Source organism: Trichosurus vulpecula, chromosome 4 (genome assembly GCF_011100635.1).
Source record: "Trichosurus vulpecula isolate mTriVul1 chromosome 4, mTriVul1.pri, whole genome shotgun sequence".
In the NCBI taxonomy this organism is placed as follows: domain Eukaryota; kingdom Metazoa; phylum Chordata; class Mammalia; order Diprotodontia; family Phalangeridae; genus Trichosurus; species Trichosurus vulpecula.
In genome coordinates, this window is record NC_050576.1 from 167,792,406 (window position 1) to 167,816,258 (window position 23,853).

General features: G+C 43.6%; 1 protein-coding gene across 8 annotated transcripts in view; it reads left to right on the top strand.

Moving 5' to 3' along the window:
* The window catches only part of BCAS3 (BCAS3 microtubule associated cell migration factor), a 772,682-nt gene that overhangs the window by 730,731 nt on the left and 18,098 nt on the right, over nucleotides 1–23,853 (top strand). For all 8 annotated transcript variants that reach the window (XM_036754180.1, XM_036754172.1, XM_036754177.1 and 5 more), the window contains one exon: nucleotides 16,694–16,861. In XM_036754180.1, coding sequence (XP_036610075.1) covers nucleotides 16,694–16,861 — 168 coding nt within the window. The remainder of the gene's footprint in view (nucleotides 1–16,693; nucleotides 16,862–23,853) is intronic.

Sequence of the window (23,853 nt, forward strand, 5' to 3'; positions counted from 1 at the left end):
TTATTGTAAATTTGTGGGGTTTCTCCTGCATTGAAATTTTGATGATGCAGTATTGCATAATGTAACCATATAGTATTGTAAACAAGTCATTACACACACATATTCCTGCCAATGCATGCTGGACTTCCCTATGTTGTATGGATTGCCCTATGCAGTCGACCACCAACACTTGCTTATTAAGACTTGTCAGCGGACTTGATCACTGATTGGTTATAACTTGCATTTTGTGTGTTTATTTGGAAAATAACATAATCACTACAACTTTAACTCTGTTACACAATAGATGAAACACGTATAAACGGTTTTTCAGAATTTTCTTTTCTTCTTTCCCTATGCTTCCACCACCACCTTATTTTTATTCAATACCCACTAGTTGTACATGAGTCTACTATTGCTTGCATGGATTGTACCAGGGCCCCCCAGGGGTGGTATCACCCACTTTGGGAACCTCTGAATTAGGAGCAGAGGAGGGATTAGGACTCTCCCCATCTCCTCATCCTCTGAATCGGGCTGTTGCTCAGATACTATAAGCTCCCTGCATCCAAGCTTGACCTTAGGATTTGGGATCCTCGACCTCCGTTTGGAAAGGAGGAAGGACAGGGAAGCCATTGATCCTCCCCTATCCTCCGTGATAACAATGTGATATGGACTCATGCAGAAGGTGTAGACTGTGTGAACTTGACCACAAGCCAGCTAGTTCCCTGGAACATTAGGTGATACTTGAGTCCAAAGAAGAAGGGAAGCTCAGAAAGCTTCAGTGACTGTTGTCTCTAGGACAAAATGTAAACTTCTCCCTTTGACATTTAAAACCCTTCACAGTCTGGCTCCAACCTCTCTTTCCAGATATATTTCACATGACTTCTCATCATGTATTCATCATTCCAACCCATCTAACCTACTTGCTGTTCCCTGTCTCTGATATCCCATCTCATGCCTCATCGCCTTTATACAAACATCCCCTATGCCTGGAACACTGTCCCTTCTTGCCTCTTCCTCTTGGAACTCCTGACTCCTTTTGCCCTAATAATACCTTCTTGCCTCTTCCTCTTGGAACTCCTGACTCCTTTTGCCCTAATACCTTTTAAGGGGCAGCTAGGTGGCGCAGTGAGTAGAGTACCAGCCCTGGAGTCAGGAGGACCTGAGTTCAAATCCGGCCTCAGACACTTGACACTTGTACTAGCTGTGTGACCTTGGGCAAGTCACTTAATGCCAATTGCCCTGCCAAAAAGCAAAAATAATAATAATAATAATACCTTTTAAGACTTAGCTCAAGGCCACCTCCCACATAAGGCCTTCCCCCCACCACAACTTGCTAGTGCTACCATTATCCCTCCCCAATGTTTCTTTTTATTTGCCTCATACATATTTTGTATTTGTTTTTCTGTGCACATGTTGTTTTCCACCCTCTTCCAATAGAATATAAGCTCCTTGATGGCATGCTCACTTTTAATGATGGCATTCCCAGCATCTGGCATCTAGTTTGTGCTTAATAGATGCTTGTGGGATTGATTGTTATGTGGCAGAGCCACAGGCTGGGAAGAGTCCCACGTTCTAATCTTGATCTGCCCAACCCCATCCTCCTTATCGTGGTATGGATTGCAGTTTTGTAGTATGGCTTAGTTTTCATTTGTGGTTTGTGACCATTTTCCTGTATCTCCTCCGTTGGAAAGCAGTCCAGTTTCCTGGATTCAGCATCCAAACCTGATATTAGATTTCCAACTTTCAGGGAAGCTGGATAAGGAGACAAGATGAGAACCCAGCCCTGAGTGCAAAGGATTACTCAGGACCTGATTGGGGCTCGTCCATGGCCCTCAGCAATATCAGAATGGAGAGGGGGCAGCTGTCTCCAACTCTTCAGTGTGGCATGCCTCCCTCCCCCAGCTGCTAAGGCCGGGGTGAAGGTGAAGTCATGGTTGGCGGTCCCCACACAGCAGCCAAACAAGTCTGACCACAAGCCTGTCTTGTCCAAAGGCCCGGTGTCAGGCCGTGGCATCCAGAGCTGGCCAGATCAGAGCTCCTTTGGGTCAGACCACAGGGGAAACAGGGACCCCTCTCACTGAGGAAGCAGAGATGCCACAAGGAGAGCAAAAGGTCAAAAATGATCCAAAAGGAGAGGCACTGGTTGTTTGCATATATGGTATATTGAGTTTCACATCTGAAATTCAGCCGTGATCAATCTGATGGTTTTAGAGACTTCTCCTCCAACTAATGAAAACAGAGTTCTCCTAGGCCCCAGGTTTCAGACTTCAGAATTTTTTTTGGCTTGAGAACTTTAGGTTTTATTTATTTGAGATCTATTTTTAAATAAGGATACAGGATTGTTTTGTTTTTTCCCAAAATACTGAAGCATCCCTCTATAACACCAGATATTGGCCAAGCCAGCTGATACCTTTTAGGCAACCTAACAGGAAAGACAAAGTGTTGATCTGGGAGACAGGGAAGACGTGTTCCAAGCCTGCTTCAAATACTGGGTATGTGACCTCAGGCAAGTCATTTAACCTCTCTGAAGCCTCAGTTTCCTTATCTGTAAAATGGGGACAATAATATATACAGTACCTGGCTTGATGGGTAGTAGTGAGGCTTAAATGAGACAATCAGCATAAAGTGCTTTCATTTATTCATTCAGAAAATATTATTAAACACCTGCTATTTGCCAGGTACTATGCTAGGCTCTACGGATTCAAAGATAATAGCAAAGCAGTCCTTTGCCTCAAGAAGCTGACATTTTGGGGGGCTGGGGGTGGGGGAGGTGGGCAGAGTACAACATCTACACAAATAAATATAAAATATATACAAACCAAATATAGAGTGATTTGAGACCAGGACACCAGAAGCTGGAGAGGATCAGGAAGGGCCGTGTTGTAGGAGATGATGAAGAGAGCTGAGGATGCAGAGATGAGGAGAGGATGCATTCTTTTGTTGTTGTTTTTTGCAAACTTTCATATGCTCTATAGACACCTGTTTTTGTTGTTATCTCATCAGCATCTTTTTTGATGAGGTCTAGATGCAAACGGCCCAAGGACAAGTAGCTCTCCTATTATTATTCCTTTAAATTCCACGTTCTATGTACTTTTGCACAAGCAGACAAAATGACCACTTTTTGTAGCTGAATGAAAGTATCAGGATATAAGCTTATCTTTTCTTGGCTCACTAAAAGCATCCTCCTGTATTCCTACACAGCTCCTATAACAGACCAGCGAACAGGGATGATTTTGCACCTCATCCCATTCCCATATGCTTTTGATCTCTTTGACCAGGTTGCTATACTTGGAAAGATTTTTATTCCATGCAGCTTGGCAATTATAAGTATTGGGATGGAGACACATATTTAAAGTATTTGTAGGCATTCATGTTATGTCCTGGTGATTGTGGACACAAGTTTGTTCTGTTACAATGGTTTGGTTCCAGAACAGCTAATTGAATGAGCAATATCTCCAGGATATTTTGAGGTTTTTACTTGAAGTAACTTAAGACCAGAACACCAAATAGGGGCAGCTAGGTGGCCCCATAGTGTACAGAGCACTGGGCTCCAAGTCAGGAAAACCTGAATTCAAATCTAGCTCTGTGACCCTGGGCAAGTCTGTTTGCCTCAGTTTCCTCATCTGTAAAATAAACTGGAGAAGGAAAAAGGCAAACCACTATAGTGTCAAAGGCCAAGAAAACGCCAAATGGGGTCACAAAAAGTTGAATGTGACTGAAACAACTGAACAGCTTAAATTAGGGGGATTGCTTCTCAGTCTGTGGAAGATGGCATCCTCTTGATTCTAGCCACTATATTTTGCTAGATTTGATGGGTGCTAAATTTTTATAGCCTGAAGTAATGTGTTACTGTCTCCATTTCTTTGCATAATCTACATTGATCCCTAAGTCCAGGCTCCTTAAAGATAACCCATATGTAGTTTCTGGTAGCTGTAACCTAGTCCTAAAATGTCATCATAAACCCCTTCTTTCCCATAAACAGATCTTCATGACTCAGCCATTTGTTCAGCATTCCTGTGTTGCTATATTGGTGGCAGAGTTCATGTGGAGGTTGCCCATGGATGGCCTGGGGGCCAGCCTCTTGATTCTATCCTTCTGTCTTAGTTGTTCCATAGACTCTATTTGGAAGCAAACCACTTTCAGTTACACTTGGCAAATATGTGACCATGAACCTATTATCAGTCTTTCCTCTGTCTCAGTGAAGCAATACCTGCTTATTCCAAAAATATTTCAGTAGGTTATTGATATGTCTGTCATCTTCTTTAAGAATGTCTGTCAATCCCCTTCCCCTTTTTTGTCATGGAACTGTTCATTTTTCTATAATTGTGTTAGAGTGATGAGCCCTATGTTTTGTTAATATCGTATGGAGCTTTGTTAAGGTCCTTTCCAAACATTTTGCAGTCCATTTTACAATTCTGAAAGTGTACCTTGATGTCACATAGGTACTAATTGCCTTAAATGTATTCTTATAATTCAACTTTGATTTCAGGGTGCCAAATAAGTCTCTTAGCATATTCAGCCAAAACCTTCCCTGTATCTTTATGTTCAATGTGTCTTACCTGGCAGAGACCAATGTATTTTTAGGCATCTCTATCTTCCTTTGGTTCCATGTGATCTCTAGACTCAAGCTAAAAGCTTTCAGTCTCTTTCTTTCCAAGGTATATATTAAGAATTATTATTGTCACTTTTGAGTTATTGTTGGTATTTATCTTATTATCATCCCTAGGGCTTTCCTCATTTCTAGTTGTTGAGTTTCAGTGGCCATCGTGGTATACTGGGCCTCTCTGCCATACTTAAGTTGGCATTCTTTGCCCATCATCAGTGGGAAAGATGTCAGAGCACCCAGAAGGGATTGTTTTCATTCCCTAGTATCTGGAAAGTGATGCTTCTGGTCCTGCTTTAGTGTGTAGAAAAGCCAAAATCACATCTACGCCAGGCTTACTGATAGAGGGGAAAAGGGTCTCTAGGCCTCTAGTGTTGTAAATTCCAGCGCCAGACCAATTTGGACAGACTCATTCATGGAGGCACCTCAGCATCTGGTTTAGCGGTAGGGACCCTTTGAAGTCTCCTATACTGAGACCTTCAGCATCCAGGCCTTGAATTCACAGGCAGAATGATAGCTTGGTGATGTCATGATGATGTAGTGAGAAGAACTGACACCGTCCACTATCTCAGGATGGGCCCCTAGGGATCCTCACCCCAGTTATTAGCCAAGATGATTGGGGGAAGAAAAGAAATCGATGGATCTCAGAAGCTGCTTTCCAAGGTGCGTGCTTTGTGAAATCTCTCCAGGGTGCCTCCCTGCCGATTTATGAAATCTGTGCAGAGGTGGAACTTCTGCTGCTGTTTTTCATGCACAAGTCAGCACACATTCCAGATATGAATTAAGAAGAAATATGTCATATGTACACAGGGGAGAATCAACATCGCATGCAGCCAAGTGTGGCCATGAGGGGAAAAGTCAAGCCTAGGTTAGGTAGCAGGAGGCTCTGTCCACCCCTTGACTGAATCAAAACCAATCCCTGAAATGTGCTGGGGAGGAAAATCCTTTGGGTCACAAAGGGGAGTTGCTAGAAAAATGCAGAAGATTCAAAAGACTTCCTAAGGGCCCCACCCCCTGTGGCAGCTGTTATTCCCTCCCCCAGACTGGAGGGTCGGGGAAAGGGAGGGTACAGGATGAGCCTTCTCCAGGGCCTATTCCCACTGGGCCTCCCAGGCTTCCTGTCAGCCTCCTCAAGGAAAAGGGAGTAGGGAGGCCCCCACAATCAGCCCCAGAAAACGTTAGCTATAGAAATTCAGAAATAAATACCAAGTAGCTTGATTGGGGAACCTCAACCCCAGCCTACAGTACCCTTGAGGATATCCCTCTTACTCAGACTCAGGAGCCATGTCTTCTGACCCCAGGGTTTCCCAGGCACTTCCTTCACTATTAGGGCTCACTAATTTAGAGGAATGATGGGTAGCCCTAGTATGACCCTCTGTCTTTAATTTAGAAAAAAAAAATATAATCTTACTTCTCTCCCATGCAGCCCCCTTTCTGATGCCTTAACTGATGGGGGCTTACTATTGGAATGTTCGAGTTTTTCAGGAAGTACTATTTGGAGGCCATGTGGCATACAGGGTGATCCCTTGGCTCTTTAAGGAGCTCTTAATACCCACTAGTATTGTTAATTACATGGGAGTCACCTGTGCCAGTTAGGAAACTCCAAAATGAATTATTCATTGTTCCTAATGTTGCATACAAGTAAACCAAGATCCAGAGTAATTCCACAACTTGCCCCCAAGGTCACAAAGCAAGGTCAAGTTAGAACCCAGGTCATCTGTTTTGCAATCCAGTGTTTCAGTCCATAAACACTATAATCTGGATGTATCATGTTAAAGCCATAAAGGCTGCTTTGCAGCCTTTGCCATGCATCCTTGCTGGCTGAGCTCTCATCGGGCTGCATTCCTTGGCTTGGGATTGTCCAACATGTTCACCACATGTATCCATTCAGTCAAAGACCTATGCTGGCCCATTGGTGCTCCCTGCCCTGCTTCATGTGCTCATATGATTCCATGATCCCCACCCTCAGCCCACAACAGTTCAGGCACTAACTCTATCAGACCCCATTTGTCTGGCCACCCCCAACTCCAGTCCAGCTCCAGCAAGTGGTCAGATAGATACAGGGGCAAATAGGACAAATGTGCCAACACAAGACTGGCAAATACCCAGGGTGTGACTGAGGGAGTAACCACCCTAAGCACTGCCCGGAGGGATTGGGAAAGAAGTGGGGCAAGCCTTATCGCCAGCCTTTTCCCCCTCACACCTAACTATTTTCTATTTAGTGGGAAACCCAGAACTTAGTGTCAATTTGCGTGCTCATATCCTGACATACAGTTGGCCAACAACACTTTTCCTATGACAAAAGTAAATCAGTTACCTCCCCTTCCCCAACCAAAGCCCTGCACTGGTGTGTCTCTGTGGTCCCAAAAGTCAGCCTTAAGGTTTGAGGAAGTCCAGTTTGGATGGGAGGTAGGGAGGTTTTTTGTATGCAGAGGTTCTGATTTGAATGCAGAGCCCTCTGCCAGGGCCAGAATAATTAGTGTTGGCCTAAACAGCTTTGTTATTGGCATTAGCTCCAGGAACATTCCTGGACCTTCAAAAGATGTTCTCATATCAAGTACTGCTCTTGGGCCCTGGCCTCCTTAGCTGTGAGAGAGATGAGCAGATCCCAAATCCTTCCCCAGAGCCTGAGAAAGGCAGAGAGGTAGCTGTTAGATTAAAGAACCTCTTCTCCATCCCCCCCACCCCACCCCCCACAGGCACGCACGCACGCACCCTTGTCCCCACTGATAATAACATATAGAAGACAGAGAATCCTTCCCCCAGCATGGTGGCCAGTTCACCAGAGGTCATAATTGTAATGCAAAGATGAAACTTAATAACCTGGCCTATTCCTCCTGGGGGACCCAGAAAACCCAACTCGAGATGTTGAGCAATGGCCCATCTTGAAGATTTAGAGGCACATCCTGGCTTCCACTCAGATTCCCTGGTCATCCCCAGTTCCCAGGGTGACACTGGCTTTGTGCCCCTTCTGACTTCACATCATCCCGTTGTCTCTCCTCATTTAGGCAACACTCCTTATCCGGTGTCTCTGGCCTCACATACCTATCTCTGGTCTTCACAAAGAGGGTATTCTCTTAGAAAATTAAGCTTAGCCTTCTCGGTCAGCTACATGGATGCATTTCTTCAGTGCCAAGCACTTAGATGCAGAGCACTATGCTAGGCACAAATATAAGTATGATACAGTGCTGCCCTCACCAAGATGAGGAAATAAGACGTAGACATAAAAGCGTAACTCACACTGCACATCTATATATGTTGTGTCCAATCGATTCTATAGAAGTGCTAGAGGAATTGAGTAGAATTAGTGTTCCCCATAGACTCGAGGGGTTAAAAAGTCTCCACGGAAGAAGTAAGATTCGACCTGGGTTTTGGAGATCAGGAAGAAGCTGGGATAGGCAGAAAGGTAGAGGAAAGCAAGAAGGAGAAGGGGGGCTTCCAAGTAGCTTTATTTTATAGATAGTCCTTGGGCAAGAGGGAAATGTCTTCCCCAAACCTACCCCATGTCCCTTAGAAGCACTCAAGGCCAGGAGATAAAGATGGAGTTTTTCTGTCCTAGTCAAACAATAGCTGTCACTGCTGGAAATGTATTACCACAGAAGTGTATGACTGTGGGTACAGAAGGAGAGGGAAGGCTTGATATAAATGCATACAACTTTCCAATAAATACATTTCTGGGGCTAAGTTTTACTAGATATTTTCCCCGTCACAACCCTGTGAAGTGGGTAATGTATGTATATTATTCCCATTTTATGGATGTGGAAGCCTAGGCTCAGAGAAAGCAGCTTGTCCAATGGACTGTTTAGCATCCCAGCAAGAAGTAGAAGCTGGGTCTCCTGACTCCAAAATCACCAGTTTGTACTATGTCAAAGCTGCCTTTCCAAGGACCCCAAGTTTACTTTAACCTCACTCCCTTCCCAGGCTTTTCTGGATTCTTATCTGCATCATTTTCATTGCCAAGCTTATATTTGCTCTGCCCACCTTGCTGCCACTGAGGGACATTTATCAGCTCTGAAGTCCTGAGACTCTTCCTCTGCTCAGTGGCTCTCTCCCTACTGGTGCTGGTATTGGAATGGGTAGAACAGACTACATCCTCACCCTTTGCCAAAGCATATAGGCAGTCATCTTTCAGCAGGACATCAAAACATACTGACTTTAATCATTTCTGTGATTTCTCTTAAGAGCCAAGTTAGTTGGATATTCTCTTCTCACTCCCTACCACCCCTCACCCAAAGCAGGGCTGACAGTGAAGGAGAAGAGCTCATCAATAGAATCATAGGTTTACAGCTAGAAGGAACTTCAAAGGTCATTAAGTCCAACAGTCCTATTTCGCAGATGAGAAAAATGAGGCATAGAGTGGTTAAGTGATCTACCCAGGATCACGTGGCTGCTAAGTGACTGAGGCAGGATTTTAACTCAGGTCCTTCTGACTCCATATCCAGTACTATAACCACCCTAACCATGCTGTCTCTTTCATTCTTTCCCTTGTCCCCCACCCCCACATTCCAGGTTATTGTTTAGTCGTTTTTCAGTTATGTCTGACTGTGACCCCTTTTGAGGTTTTCTTGGTAAAGATACTGAAGTAGTTTGCCATTTCCTTCCCCAGCTCATTTTACAGATGAGGAAACTGAGGCAAACAGGGTTAAGTGACTTGCTTAGGGTCACATAGCTAGGAAGTGAAGCCAGATTTGAAATCAGGAAGGTGACTCTTCCTGACTTCAGGCCCAGCACTCATTCTTCCTATACTGTTAGACTTAGTGGTCTAGGGGCTAGAGAAGAGATAAAAGTGACAAATCTTCTGGAAATGGGCTGGAGAAGACACACATGATTTCTCCAAATGGTAGCGCTCTAATGTAGATTGTTGCAATTTAAGGGCAGCTTCAGTGAGACACCGACACCACAAAGCCATTCCTAAAAGAGTCATCGTGGCATAATGAAAAGAACGCAAGATTGTATCCCAGCTTCCTCATTCAGGCTAGAATGGTGGCTGGCATCTCCTAAAAGTAAACTGAATAGAGGTGATCATAGTCAAGTGCTGTCTTGGACACAAAACAATCCGTTTCACACATTCAAAATGGAGGACAGACACCAGTTCACGTGAAAAGGATCTGGGGGCAGGAGTGGGAGGGGTCGATGGACCATGATCATAATATGAACCAGAGGAGGTCGTACAGTCTTAGATTGCATTAAAAAAGAACATAATTAATTTCCAGAACAAGAGAGGTTATAGGTCTTTTGTGTTCTGCCCTGATCACATCCAGAGTATTGTATGCAGTTCCTTCTGAGGAAGGAATCTTTTTTTAAATAATATTTCTTCCCAACTAAATGTAAAGACAACTTTTTAACATCCATTTTTTAAAATTTTGAGTTCTAAATGTTTTCCTTCCCTCGGTGTAAACAATTTGATATAGATTATATATGTGCAATCATGCAAAACATTTCCATATCAGTCACATTGTGGAAGAAGACACAGACTATAAGAAAAAAAAAAAACAACAAAAAATAGTATGCTTTGATCTGCATTCAGACTCCATCAGTTCTTTCCCTGGAGGCGGATAGCATTTTCCATCATGGGTCCTTTGGGATTGTCTTGGATCATTGCACTGCTGAGAAGAGCTAAGTCATTCACAGTTCTTCATTGTACAATGTTGCTGTTATTGTGTACAATGTCCTCCTGGTTCTGCTCACTTCACTTTGCATCAGTTCGTGTAAATCTTTCCAGGTTTTTCGGAAATCATCCTGCTCGTCATTTCTTATAGCACAATAGTATTCCATCACAATTATGTACCACAACTTGTACAGCTATTCCCCAGTTGATAGGCAGCCCCTCAATTTCCAATTCTTTGCCACCACAAAAAGAACTGCTATAAATATTTTTGTACAAATAAGTCCTTCCCTGCCCCACACACTTTTTTTTAATATGAGGAAAGAATCTAAGCCATGATCGTTATTATTATCTTAGGTGGCAAAGTGGTTAGAGCAACTGGACCTTGAGTGAGGAAGACCTGGGTTTAAATCCATCCTCAGACACTTCCTGGCTGTGTGATCCTAGCCAAGTATAGTACATGCTTCGTAGAGTTATTGTGGAGCTCATATGAGATAACATGTAAAGCGTAAACCTTAAGGTGCTGCATAAATGTCTGCTATTATTATTATCGTTATCAGGAGCAGCATCCCTGTTGTTTTTAGTGGCCAGGCAGCCCGTGCAAGGACCAAGATAGAAGTCACAATGCAGGGCCTCTATAGCTTCCCACCTCCACAGGACCTGAGAACTGCATATTCTCAGTCATTTACTCAGACACACCTCCAAGATTCTAGAAAGCATATCCACCTCAACTAAATTTGTAGGAAATATCTGTTGTCTGGAATGTTAGAAGTGGAGGAGTGAGCATCTAATCCAGCACCTTCAGAGAAGGAAGCGTCTTGCCTATCATGAGAGTGGAAAGATCATGGGACCAGAAATCAGAACACTTGAGTTGAAGTGCTGGCTCAGCTACTTATTATTTCTGTATTTACTTACTCTTATTTCTATACTGCTAAAAGACTCTTGATGCTCATTGCCTCACAACAGTCCTGTGAGGTAGGTAATGCAAGTATTATTATCCCATTTTATAGATAAGGAAACTGAGGCTGAAATACTTGCCCAGGGTCACGCAACTATTAATGTCAGAGCTAGGATCCAAACGTAGGCCCCCATTGTGCTTTAGAGCAAGGAAAGAGTAGGCCAACTGTCCCAGGTTCATGACTCTTTCCTGGTTGTCTTGCCCCTTTAATGTCAACAGAATCCTCTAGTCTTGAACACCTCCCTTGAACTCTGGACTCCATCTCACCTCCTGGCTTTCCCGACTCTCTGCAAGACTCCATTTCTTGTGCCGTACTGACCATGCTGATGCCCTCCCTGCTGTATCATTTACAGACATTCGCTGATGACCTACTATGTGTCAGGTGCTGTACCTGCCCTGCTACTTGCCAGCCCTATCACAGACTCCTGGAGCCACCAGACTCCCGACATTCGTTTCAGGCCCATTCTTTGTCTATCTACCTAGCTTTCTGCTCCCACTTTGGCATCTGACCCTAACGGATAGAGATGTCTCTTTGCCGGAGCCCACTCCCAACTTTCCTGCTCTCGGCTCCTTATCATCAGCAGTGACTTCCTGCTGCCTCCTCTTCCTCTTTTCCCTCATGTGAGTCCTGGTTTTTATGGCTCTGAGCCTCAGTTTTCACATCTGTGAAATGGCAATAATAGTACTCCCACCACCTGCTTTGAGAGCTAGTTTGAAGGAAGCATTTTCTAAACCTTAAAGTACCATAGAGAGTGGGACTAGGATCATGTCTGATTTGCGGGTTTTATAGTTAACGAGGGTCTTTATGATAGTAGAAAGTATTCTAATTTATGGTGTAATGGCAAGAGCACTGGCCTTGATGTCAGGAAGACCTGGATTCAAATCCAAATCCCCCCCCCCCCCCGCTACTTACTGCCTGTATGACTTTGGACAAGTCACTTAACCTCTCTGGGCCTCAGTTGCCGTTTTGTAAAAGGAGGGGTTTGGACTTGAGGAGCTCTAAGTTCCCTTCAAGCTCTAAATCTGTGATCCCATGGTCTCATGAATCTCTCTGAGTTCCAGTGCTCTCATCCATAAAATAATAATAATAACCATAATACCAATACTATGCACTGGGCCTGGAGCCAGGAGGATCTGAGTTCAAATCCAACCTCAGACACTTACTGATGTGTGACCTTGGACAACTCATTTCACCTTTGCTTGCTTCAGTTTCCTCATCTGTCAAAATAGAGGTATAATAGAACACGCTTCAGAGGGTTGTGACAATATTTGATGGAGTGCTTAGCACAATGTCGAGTGCTGTGTAAATGCTCATCCCCTTCCCTTTCCCCCTACCTAGCTCACAGGTTTTATTGTGAAGCTCAAATGAGATCTTGTCTATAAAGTGCTCTCCAAATTTGAAAGTGCCATACTTTATAAATTTACAAATAGCACTTCTTTGTATTCCTGGGAACCCTGAATCTCCAGTGAGATCTCTGGCTGGCGTACTCTGTCATGTTTTAGTAGCAAATCCTATACGTAGGAGCTGCAGTGTGTTCTAGCAGTCATGCCGATACTCCTCGGCCTTTTGCCCATGTAGAACAAACTGCACGTTGCCTGGGGTGAACTGACTGTCTGGCTCCCAGGGCCTCAGCCACCATGAGCTCATCATCAGAGGAGTGCGTGGGGAAGGGGGGACTTCCTGTTTTCCATTAGGATTGCTTCTCTCCCTGGAAAACAAGAGCGCATGGGTGTCATAAGGAAAATTTTCAGGCCAAAGAGACAAAGCAACTGCTAATGGCCTTTTTGAATCTGGAGTGATACTGTGGAAGGGCATTAACCAATCCCTACCCTCCTCCCCCTTCCCTACATGGGGTCTTATTGGTTATTATTATTATTATTAACTTAAACATACTAACATGAACACTTCCACATGAAAAGAAAAAGAGGACTATATCTGAAGCTGTAAACTTATTAGGAAGTTTGTTTTTTTAAAAATCTCTATTAAATTGGGCATAGTAGTAACAAAACTGTTCCCACTGTATCCCCTTCTGAATTTTCCTCTGTTCTCTTTGGCGCATTTTTAAATGTTTCATTGCCTCTCTTTTTTTTTTTCCTTTTTGCATCTCTATTACTACCCAACAACTCCCCTCTTTCCTCCCATTGAGCCCTTTCTTACAACAAATAAGTATAGTCAAGCAAAATAAATCAACTATATGACAAGTCTGAAAATATACATCTCATTCTGTACCTCTAAAACAATCACCTCTTGCCAAGAGCTGGGAAACTTCATCCTTCTGGCGGCATGACTGGTCATTACACCAATCGAGTTTATTTGAAGTTGTTTTTCTTTATATTATTGACTTGTCATATACATTGTTTTCCTGTCTCTGCTTACTTCACTCTGCATCTGTACATACAAGTCTTCCCAGGTTTCCCTGAATCCATCCTTTCTTAGAATGTAATCATATTCTGTTGCGCTCATTTCCCCTAATTTATTCAGCCACTTCCCAGTTAATGGGTATCCACTTTGTTCCAGCTCTTTGCTGTGACAAAAAAGAGCTTCTATAAACATTTTTGTACATATGGGTCTTTTCCCCTTGTCTTTGACCTCTGTGGTCAAATACATATAGTCAAAAATATATAGTTAGTACTGTTATCACTAGATCAAAGGGAATATACTGTTTAGTGACTTTGGGAATGTAGTCCCAAATTACTTTCCGGAATGGTCAGACCAATTGACACCAACAGGGCATCAGTGTGCCTGTCCTCCCACAAACTCTCCAACAGTTGCCATTTTCTTCTTTGTCATCTTTGCTAATTTTTCAGATATGGGGTAGAAACTTGGAGGTATTTTAATTTTCATTTATTTATTTGGAGTATTTTTATGGGGTTAATAGCTTAAGTTTCATCCTTTGAAAATTGTCTTTTCATATACTTAGACTATTTAGCTATTGAGGAATCGCGTTAGTGAATCAACAAACATTTCTGTTTATATATATCATACCATATTCTGATATATTTGTGTAAATTTCTTATGTATCTTTGATATAAGATCTTTATCAGAGGAATTTACTCCAGGGATTTTTTTCCACAGTTAATTTTCTCTTTGACTTTAACTACATCTCACTTTTAAAGAAGCTTTCTACTTTTATTTAATAGATTTCTGTTATATATTACACTTTATCTTTTATGTTAATCTCTATTCCTTTTTGGTCAAGAACTCTTCACCAATATGTAGTTATTAAAAAGTGTCTCCTTCTCCCCTAATTTGTTTGTGATAGGACTGTTTATATTTAGGTCATATATGATTTGAAACTTATTGTGGTATATGGTGTGAGGTATTAGTCTAAATCTAATTTCTGCTGGACAGAATTCTCACTTTCTCATTCTCAAAGCATGTCCACATGACATTAACTTAGGGAATTCTTATGACAGCCCCATGAGATGAGCAGAACCAGCATTATTATCCTCATGTTACAAATGAGGAACCTAAGAGCCACAGAATTTACAAATGACAGGGCAAGGCCTTCTGACCCAAGCCCTTCTGGCCTCTCATCAGTGTTTCTTGTACCTTATCACACTGACTTTCTAGAAGGGAAGAATCTCCCAAAAGGAACCACATTTAACACACATCTCCCTTCTCTTCCCTCACCCACCACGTGTCCTTAGGAGCTATAGAGAAATGGGCTGTATTATCTCCATTTCACAGATGGAGAAAGAGAAAGATGAAGTTACTCATCCAAAGTTACACAAGTAAATGGCAAGACCAAGAATTGAACCTATGTCCTTGAACCTTTGGAGCCTTGGAATTTGACTCTAGGGAAGGTAGTTACATGTCTGCCCTGTGTTTTCTATCTGTCCCACAGTACCCAAAGAGGCAGCCGATGGCATGCTGAGTTAGCGTGACCCATGTCACCTGAAGAAAGAGTACCCAATATGCAGTTGCCACCCAAGTGTACACTGGTCCTTTTGGACAAGAAGGGAGATGGAAGGGAGGGGAGCTCCTTCATATCATTCCATACTCCAGCCACCAGCAAGACAGGCTGATTCTCAAGCCACTGGCTTCAAGGAAAGGCCTTGGGTGTTCATCTCAGAGGGGCCTCCCCTCATGCGCTCCATTTACAGTTTCTGCCTGTTCCTTCAGTGCCAGGAATCTGCCCCAATGTTAGACAACAGATAAATCAAAGGGGTGCCTTTGCTGATGAAATTCAGGAGCCTACAGTGACCCTTGCTGCTGGTATAAATCCTGGCAGGCCAAATAACCAAGGGCCTTTGTCCCAGCCACCAAAGTTCAGGATTATCTAGCCCTCTTTGCTGATGTATGGAGCCGCTGGCTGCCCAGAGTGTTTACTAACGGTTATCACCTCAGTACTTTGGCCGTTATCAGAGGCAGGGCCGCCTGCCGGGAGCTCTGGCTCGCACCCTCTCTATTACCACCTGTCATTGGCAGAGGGTGTGTATTGAAGCTACACAGCCCCCTGTGCTGAGGGGAGATAGTTTCTGAAGGCTGATCAAAGGGGAAAAGCGAGGCGCTGATACAGAGGACGTGTCTCGTGTACTTTTAACTTTGGGAAACATTGGCATTTGCTGCTTTTTTTTTTTAACCTTCCTTGGGCTGGCAGGAACCAGACCCAGTCAATGCAATGGATTTGGTTACCTAATGGCTGGGGACATGGTATGTGCTTAAAGCAACAGAGCGTGACCATAATCTCATTCCAAGGGGGAATGGTTTGAAATAAGCCTTCACAGAAGACTTGCTGTATAATAAAGTCGAAATAATTTTAATTTGTACTTTGAAGTGTTCTTGGATGCAAAAATCTAATCTTTGCATTCAGCAGAACACCACGTACTCTCTGGAACAGGGGAGCAGCTTCACATTAAGTGGTGATGCTATCACCCATCTCCATCTCTGCTGTCTCCAGCAGGGTGTCAACAGTTGTATGTATAGGTGTATGAAGCTGCCAGGAGCTGACCCCCTGACCACACATTCCTGAGAGGGTTGGAGGCAGCCAGGAGACATGGAAAGCACATTGGCCTAGGAGTCAGAAGGCCTGGGTCCTACTCCCAGCTCTTGCTAACTCCCTTTGTGACACTGGGCAAGTTATAGCCCCCACTTTGGGCCTCAGTTTTCCTGTCTGCTAAATGAAGAAGTAGTATTAGATGATGCCAAAGGTCCTTTCCCCCTCCAGTGTTCTCTGGATCTGTGACCACCGTCTTGTGATGTCTAACACATGATATAATGGATGGATGGCCAGTCTTGACATCAGGAAAACCTGAGTTTAAGTCCTGTATCTGGCACATGCTAACTATGTGACCCCAGGCAAATCACTGCATGTGTCTCAGCCTCAGTTTCCTTGTCTGTAAGATAATAGTGGCACCTAACTCCAGGGGTATTGTGGAGGAAAGTGCTATATCAATGTGTCCTAAGTTTTTTCATTAATTTTCATATCATAATTGCTGCTGATAGAGCCAGAGTCCTTTGGGTAGAAGGCTGGAGGGAAGGTGGAGAAGAGTATCCCCTGTGTGTGTCTGTATTCAGTGCAAGATTTCCCTCTCTGTGCTGCAGGTACCTTTGATCGGAGTGTGACCCTACTGGAAGTATGTGGGAGTTGGCCTGAAGGCTTTGGCCTCCGTCACATGTCCTCCATGGAGCACACAGAAGAGGGCCTCCGGGAACGGCTGGCTGATGCCATGGCTGAATCTCCAAGCCGTGATGTCGTGGGATCTGGAACAGGTATAAACTGAAGGCTGGCTGGAGGGCCTGCTTTTGGCAGTGATGCACACCTGATCGGCTTGTGGTTTTTTAGATTCCTTCCTCATCCTACCTCCCACTCCAACCCCCAACCCCTGGTTAAAATGCTGCTTGCTGTCCTGTTTTTTGGAAGCCATGAACATGGAGCCCTCCAAGATGGGCCTGCTCCTTGGGAGGCTGCCCCTCCTGCCTGGAACAACCCAAATGAAAATACAGTCAGGAAGGCGGTCACGTTGGCAGCTTCAAAGAGGGACAGGATCCCTGAGTCAAGGTGAAGGCTTTGGGAATCCAGGTTTCTCCAGTAGCGCCCAAGGCCCTGACTGCAAGAGACAGAGGCTGAGCAGGGACCTGAGACCCAGCCATAGCTCAGCTGTATCACTAGTGACCACAGGGCTGGGCAGGATAGCCCGGAAGGGGATTAAGACGCCTTTGGCAGTCTCTGCTTAAGGGTGCTGCTTCTCTTTGTTTTCTCACCTCCATAAAAGTTGCTGGGATTGATGGCCACCGTGACCTAAGCTCGACTCAAGGAATGGATGGGTTTGAATTCTGACTTGGCTGCTTTCTCTCTGTGTGACCCTGATCAAGTCATTTAACATTTCTAGGCCTCAGTTTCCTCTGCTTCTTCCCCTGTAAACTGAGGGCATCAGACTAGGTGACCTTTAAGGTTCCTTCCAGCTCTAACATTCTGTGATAATCCTCTAATAATACACACACACACATCCATGTTCCCATGCACACCCAGAGGAGTGGAAGATGTGGCTATTTCCATAAAGTAACCATAGGTTGCTACTTACTCTGATATATATTCCTTCGTCTCCCTAGCTGCCCATCCAATGGGGGTGGTTTGCAGCCCTCAGATCTCGTTCTGAAGGGTCTCTGCTTCTTGGGGCTAGACCAGTAACACAGTAACAAGGCCCCTCTTGGTTTTCCTAGGTGATGTCAGGAGGGTTGTGCTCTGGCTAAAAGCCCAACATGATGGCTGTCAGTGTGCCTTGATACTGGCTGCTTTGTCCTGGAAGTTGCATGGAAGGTTTGGTGGCAGAAAAGCAGTTTCAAACTTTGGGGAAGAAAGAGGGGTGAAATTCACAATGAGAAAAATCAAAAGACATTGGGGACATTTTTGAAAGGTACTGGGGAAGCCTGTCACCTCTCCCTTTGTGGAGGCAACCAGGTTGTTGGCGTCTTTGGGTTTACCTGTCAAACCTCCTGTCATTGTTGCTTTCTGTATATATAAGATCCTTATGAGAGCCTTCACAATTTGCAAGGCACTTTGACTATCCAGCTGTCCTGGAAGGTGAATTTTTATTTCCCTTTAACAAGCGAGGAAGCTGAGGAACTGAGGTTCAGAAGTCACACAGTTAATAAGTGATGGAGCTAGGACTAGAACCTGAGTCCCTTAAATTCGAATCCAGTACTCTTCCATCATTCCATGCTTTCCACTGGTTCATGAATAATGCATGGTCCCAACTCTCCTTCTTCCACCTACCCCCTCCACCCCCACTTCCTTCCCAGGACCTCTGGAAGAACAATTTTTCTCTGGACTTGACCATATTACTTTATGGAATCTGGGCTAATGTAGGCTGTCTCCCTTCCCATACCTGGTAACCTTTCCAGAAGCTAGGATCTTTCACCCAGCTTCTATGGGCCTTTCGCACAGACTGAAGACTAGTTTTGGCCCTTTGTCAATCAGTCATTCCATTCAAAAATTTTATGGTCTTTTTTCGTGTGTGCCAGGTACTATACTAGGAGCTGAGGATACAAAGACAAAAATAAATCCTGCCCTTAAGGTGTTTACAATCTATTGTGGAGACAACATGTATATATGTCAGGATAGGGATAGGTACTGGACCTGTGATGTTATTGGTAGAGGGAACTGCCAAGTAAGGAAACTCCCTCTACCAAGGCAGGTATCACTTTCAGACAGTCTTAGAGAGTAGCCTAGAACATCGAGAGGTTAAATGACTTGTGCCTGGGGTCACGCGGCCATATGTGTCAGAACTTGAACCCAGGTCTTCCTGGCCTCAAGGCCTGCTTTCTCTCCACTATGCCATACTGCCTTCCAATGAATACCTACAAAATATATGCCAAATGTACTTCTACAAGATACAGACAAAATGAAGAAGGTCATTTGGGGAGAGAGAGGGGAAGGGATGATCCAAAAAGATTCTGTGTTGAAGGTATCACTTGAGCACAGTGACTGTTCATTCCACAGGATTCTTTCCCTGCCCTCCCAAGTCCAGAAGGAATGTAGGAGAGATTCCTAATGTTTTTGTGTCATGGACAATTGGCAATCCTGTGAAACGTATGGACCTTTTCTCAGAATAATGCTTTTAAATGCATAAAATAAAATGCGTAAGATCCCAGGGATTACCAAAGGGACAGCAACAACAAAATCATATTGCAGTGCAGTCATCAAAATATTTTGTAAAGCAAGTTCACGGAGCTCAGGTTGAGAACTCCTGGGCTAGAACAGCCACTAGCATAATCCTTCATATGGTCTGTTCTTCTGCTCTCCCTACCACCCACCGCAGCAGCCTCTCAGAGCAACTTACCCTGATGCCAGTGGGTTCAGTTGTGTGTGGTGGAGGGATTGGGGAGCACCAGGGAGTCATGGTGAGTTTTTTGAGGAAGCCTGGCAGTGTTCCATCCACCTGACAGCTATGAGGTATAGTCAAATCATCATAGCCTTAATATGGTCCACAAAACAGAAAAAAGGAGAAATCAAGATTCTGCTGTGCCCCTGATCAAAGAGATGAGACCACTCTTTGATTTATAGGAGAGCAAAATGACAGTTTGTCTCCCTCCATCTTCCCCTCATTATGACTCAGTTTGGATGGCACTGACCATGTTTGCTATCTGTCTTTTTAATAGAAAAATAAAGTGACCCAAGGTATACAGGATGGTGAGTTAGGTAGAATGCTATAGCATCAATTTGTTTTCTTCCTGCCCGTTAACAATCGTTAACCGTCTCTCTGCATTTGCACAGACTCCAGACCGACTATTAGCTCAGCAGCTTTGCCTTCATCCTGAAGTAAGAGCCCAATGCTGCCCCTCCCTGGGTGCAGTGCCTTCCTAAGGAAGTGCCCCATTATATACCCTCACACACTGAAGACAGCAAAGCATCCAGGACCATTTAGGCAAGTAAAGAAAAATCTTGGTGTCCCATCCTGGCAAACAGAGCAAGCTTTCTTTGCCTCTGATAGCAGCCACTTCCCTACCCCCAAGCTCAGGACAACCTCTTGAGATGGCCTGAAGGACAAATGGTCAAGGCAGCATTCTCAAGTGGTTGATTGGCTCTGACATGCACTTAATGGCCAGAGATAAATAGATTCCTTTAATGCCTTACCAGTTAGGACATCGTTGGCACGGAAATTTGTATAGTAATCAGGATTGATATGCTATTTATAATGGTATCAATGAAGGATGTAGTCACTACCCTAAACTCCATTTGCTTTTGTCCTTGTAGCCCTTAATCTACAGATATCCCCATTACAATGTTGCTCATTATTATGTGGATTCATATCTAGCTGACATTTATAGAACTCATCTAGCGTGGGTTCTTCAAAGCTTGGTCGAGACCTGCATTCAGGAATGGATAGCCCATAAGGTGCGTGTTAATCTTATCCACTAGTCATAGCCTTTCAGTGGCTAGCACAGTGCATAATAACAAATACTTGATGAAAAATGAATGAATGATAGTGCTTCTTTGCACTTTGAAGCGTGACTTTCCATAGTGTCAGTGGCTCTACTAGTGTAATATCAGTCATCGTATCACAGGTTTGATTTTTAAGTGCATATTTAAAGAGGCTGGTTGATTCCTCCTAGGCACTCTACATATATTATGAATACTGTCATAGCAGTGTGGTACACCTGGCTTCCCAACCGGCTAGTTGGGTCTTGGAGAATTTAGCTTACTTTACATTGAACACTGCTTTTTTCTGTTAAAAATAGAAAGTATTTATTAAAGTAATAAAAAATTAATTACTCTAAATCTAAATAGTTAGATTTCAAGAAAAGATTATATTATGGAAGTAGGCTTAAAGAAACACAAATACCTAGGCACACATTAGTACCTTCTCTCTCTATCTAGACTTCAGCTCTTTTGTTTAACTGCTTAACTAACTTCTAACAACTTCTTTATTATGACAACTTTTTTTCTTTTTTCTCTCATGCATAATATCAAAAAGCCTAATTCTTAAAGTGTCCATGTTGCTTTTTGCTTTGCAGCCTTCCAGTCCTGCTAGCTTCCTCACCTGACTGCTAGTTGGTGTTCAGCTCTTACTAAGTAACTAGTCTCTCTGAAGTTGAGAGAGTTCTACTCTATTACACAGGCTTTGATTCTTCTAGTGGCTTTTTTTTTTACATTAAAACATGGGGGTGGGGATAGGGGGTGGGAGTCTACATTTCCTCACCACCCTTTTTGTAAAACTACAGGGCTTCCTCATTTGGAGCTTCCTCTTCATATGTATCACTCCTTTGCACAGAATGGTAATAAGGGTACTCCTGACCTGTGTTGTATATTTTGCAAGCTGGCTATGCCAGTTTTACAAACTGTTTTCGTTTCTTGAAAAGGCTCTGCCTTTACTTCTTGTGAGTGATTTAATCAGTCTTTAAGTATAGACACGCAGTAGTTTCAGTCAACCAGCACTTGTTAAATGCCCCCAAAATGCAAGGCACTCAGCTAGATGCTGTTTCTTCACACAAGCCTTAGCTTTAAGCTAAAAACAACAAAAAAAAAAACCCAAAAACCTGAGGGAATAAATACCATAGGTGAGATTTCCCCCACAAAAAGGATCCCAATCTATCTTAGCTTGTCTTTCAGAGAACCTGAAAATGTTATCTGCTCTGTCATGTTTTCAATTCTGAACAGCCCAATATTATTAATTGGGACCCCTCCCCCAGTTCAGAGTCCAAGATAGTCTGATCTAGGCTGGGCTGAAGTTAAAGTCCTCGGAAGGAAGGGTTTGCTTATTAAATGAACAGTTGAGCCAGGATTCCAGGTGGCTTATTTAAACTCTGAGCTATTTTCAAGTACATCAGGACCAGCCATTTGCATGTAAAGCAATCATCGTAGTCATCACAGATTATTTTGATCTATTCATTAAGTAGATCCAGAAAGGGCCTCTACTTGGCCATACTTTGTTAGCAGCTAGTTAGAATAACCTTGAAAGAGATAAAACTGTATGCCAATTGAAACCGACTATAATTCAGACTTTTCTCCAGGGCAGGGATGCCTGCTCTTACAGGTCTCTTTGTGAAAACTGATGCTTCTTCAGCTGTGTTCCCTGATTCGTGATACTCCTAGAATACCTTCTTTCTTGAGGCCCTCAGACCTTCTGGCAAACACTGCCAGTTTTGAGCTGGTGACAGCAGGTTGGCTGAGCTCCTGACCTCTTCCCAGCTTCGCCATTGATGGGCCTATTCTGAGTCCTGGGGTTTTTTTTTGTTTGTTTGTTTGTTTTTCCCATATGGCAACACCCAAGATGCATACTTAACTATTACATATGATCCACAAACTGGCCTTAGTCAGGAAGCCCGTTAAGCCCCAGAACTCCTCTTCTTCCTCAACTGCTGCTATTTGGGACATCCCTGAATCTGTGGGGCTAAAGTTCCCACTGTTTCATGAGACCCTGGCCTCAGGATCTACTTGCCTCTCTCTCTCAGAACCCATCCAGCATGGGCCATGAGGGACCAGTTGGTGGTGTTCCTAAAACAAAGGACAACCAGCCTGCTGGTTCTTGTCTGCTTTTCTCTGATAAGGTGCAACCAGTTTGGAAGGGCTTTTACTTCCCTACATGCTGCCCATAGTCTTTGGGAAGAATAAATGTGTTCCTTGCCTTTGAAGGAATTTGTTAAGTCCTCAAGAAACAAAGGAAAATGTGTGACCCTGGTCGTCATTTAATCTCTATGGAACAGTTTCTTCACCTGTAAAATCAGGGAGTTGGATTGCATGGTTTCTGAATTTCCTTACCTCCTAAGCTGTGAGATTCTGATTCTGTCCCAGCAGGATCACATGTCATTTACCCCCAAAATCCTGCATATAGCATTCAGCAGTATAGGTTGGTTCTCAGTACATGTTTGCGAGTGAATGAATAAATGAATGATGAAATCAAGACCACCAGATGGCACAGAGAAGGTAAAAGGAGCAAGGAAATAAAATATCACAGGAAAGATTATTATTGACCTTAAAGAGCAAACTTAGAAATCCCTGGTCCAGATTTTGCACTATTCCTAAATGTTTTTATTTTTCCCCCTGGGGAGCCCCAAACTGGATAGGAGAACAACTTTTCAAACATTAGAAAAACCTATGGATTTGTGATTAGAGTGCTGGAGTTTTCGTGTGCTTTGATGAGTCTCTCATCGCTAACTGGGGACGAGCTGAATAAGGACATTGTGTACGCAGTGACTCAGCCATGTAGAGAAGAGCCACACATGTCATGGTGCCCTCATTGATGAAACAGTGTTCCAGTTAATAGTGGGCTAGACTCCTTAGAGATGTTCCCAGCATGAAAGGATGAATTCTTGAGGGACTTTCCAGCCCAAGGCAAGGGGTGGGGGGAGGCCACAATCATGTGGAGGGAATTGCTCGTGACCTCGTCCAGCCCTAGAAATTTTGGGATTTTTAAAATTTTAATTAATTAATTTTTAGTAGAAATTTTTAGAAAAATAATTGGCTACCAAAGGAAAGTGTCTTTTTTCTGTTCCCTCTTTTCTCAAAGGTTTGCCATTTAGAACCATCTACCAGCCTCGATGTTTCTAGAACTGAAGGTGGTGGAAAGAGTGCTAGATCTGTAGTCAGAGAACCTCAGTTCAAATCCCATTTGTGCCACTTTCTACCTGGCTGACCTTGGACAACTCATGTGATTTTCCTGGGCCTCCGTTTCTTCATGTGTAAAATGGGCTTGGGCTAGATTGCTTCTGGGATCCCTTTCAAGTCTAAGCCTTTGAGCCTAAGTTTCCATTAACCTAAGCTC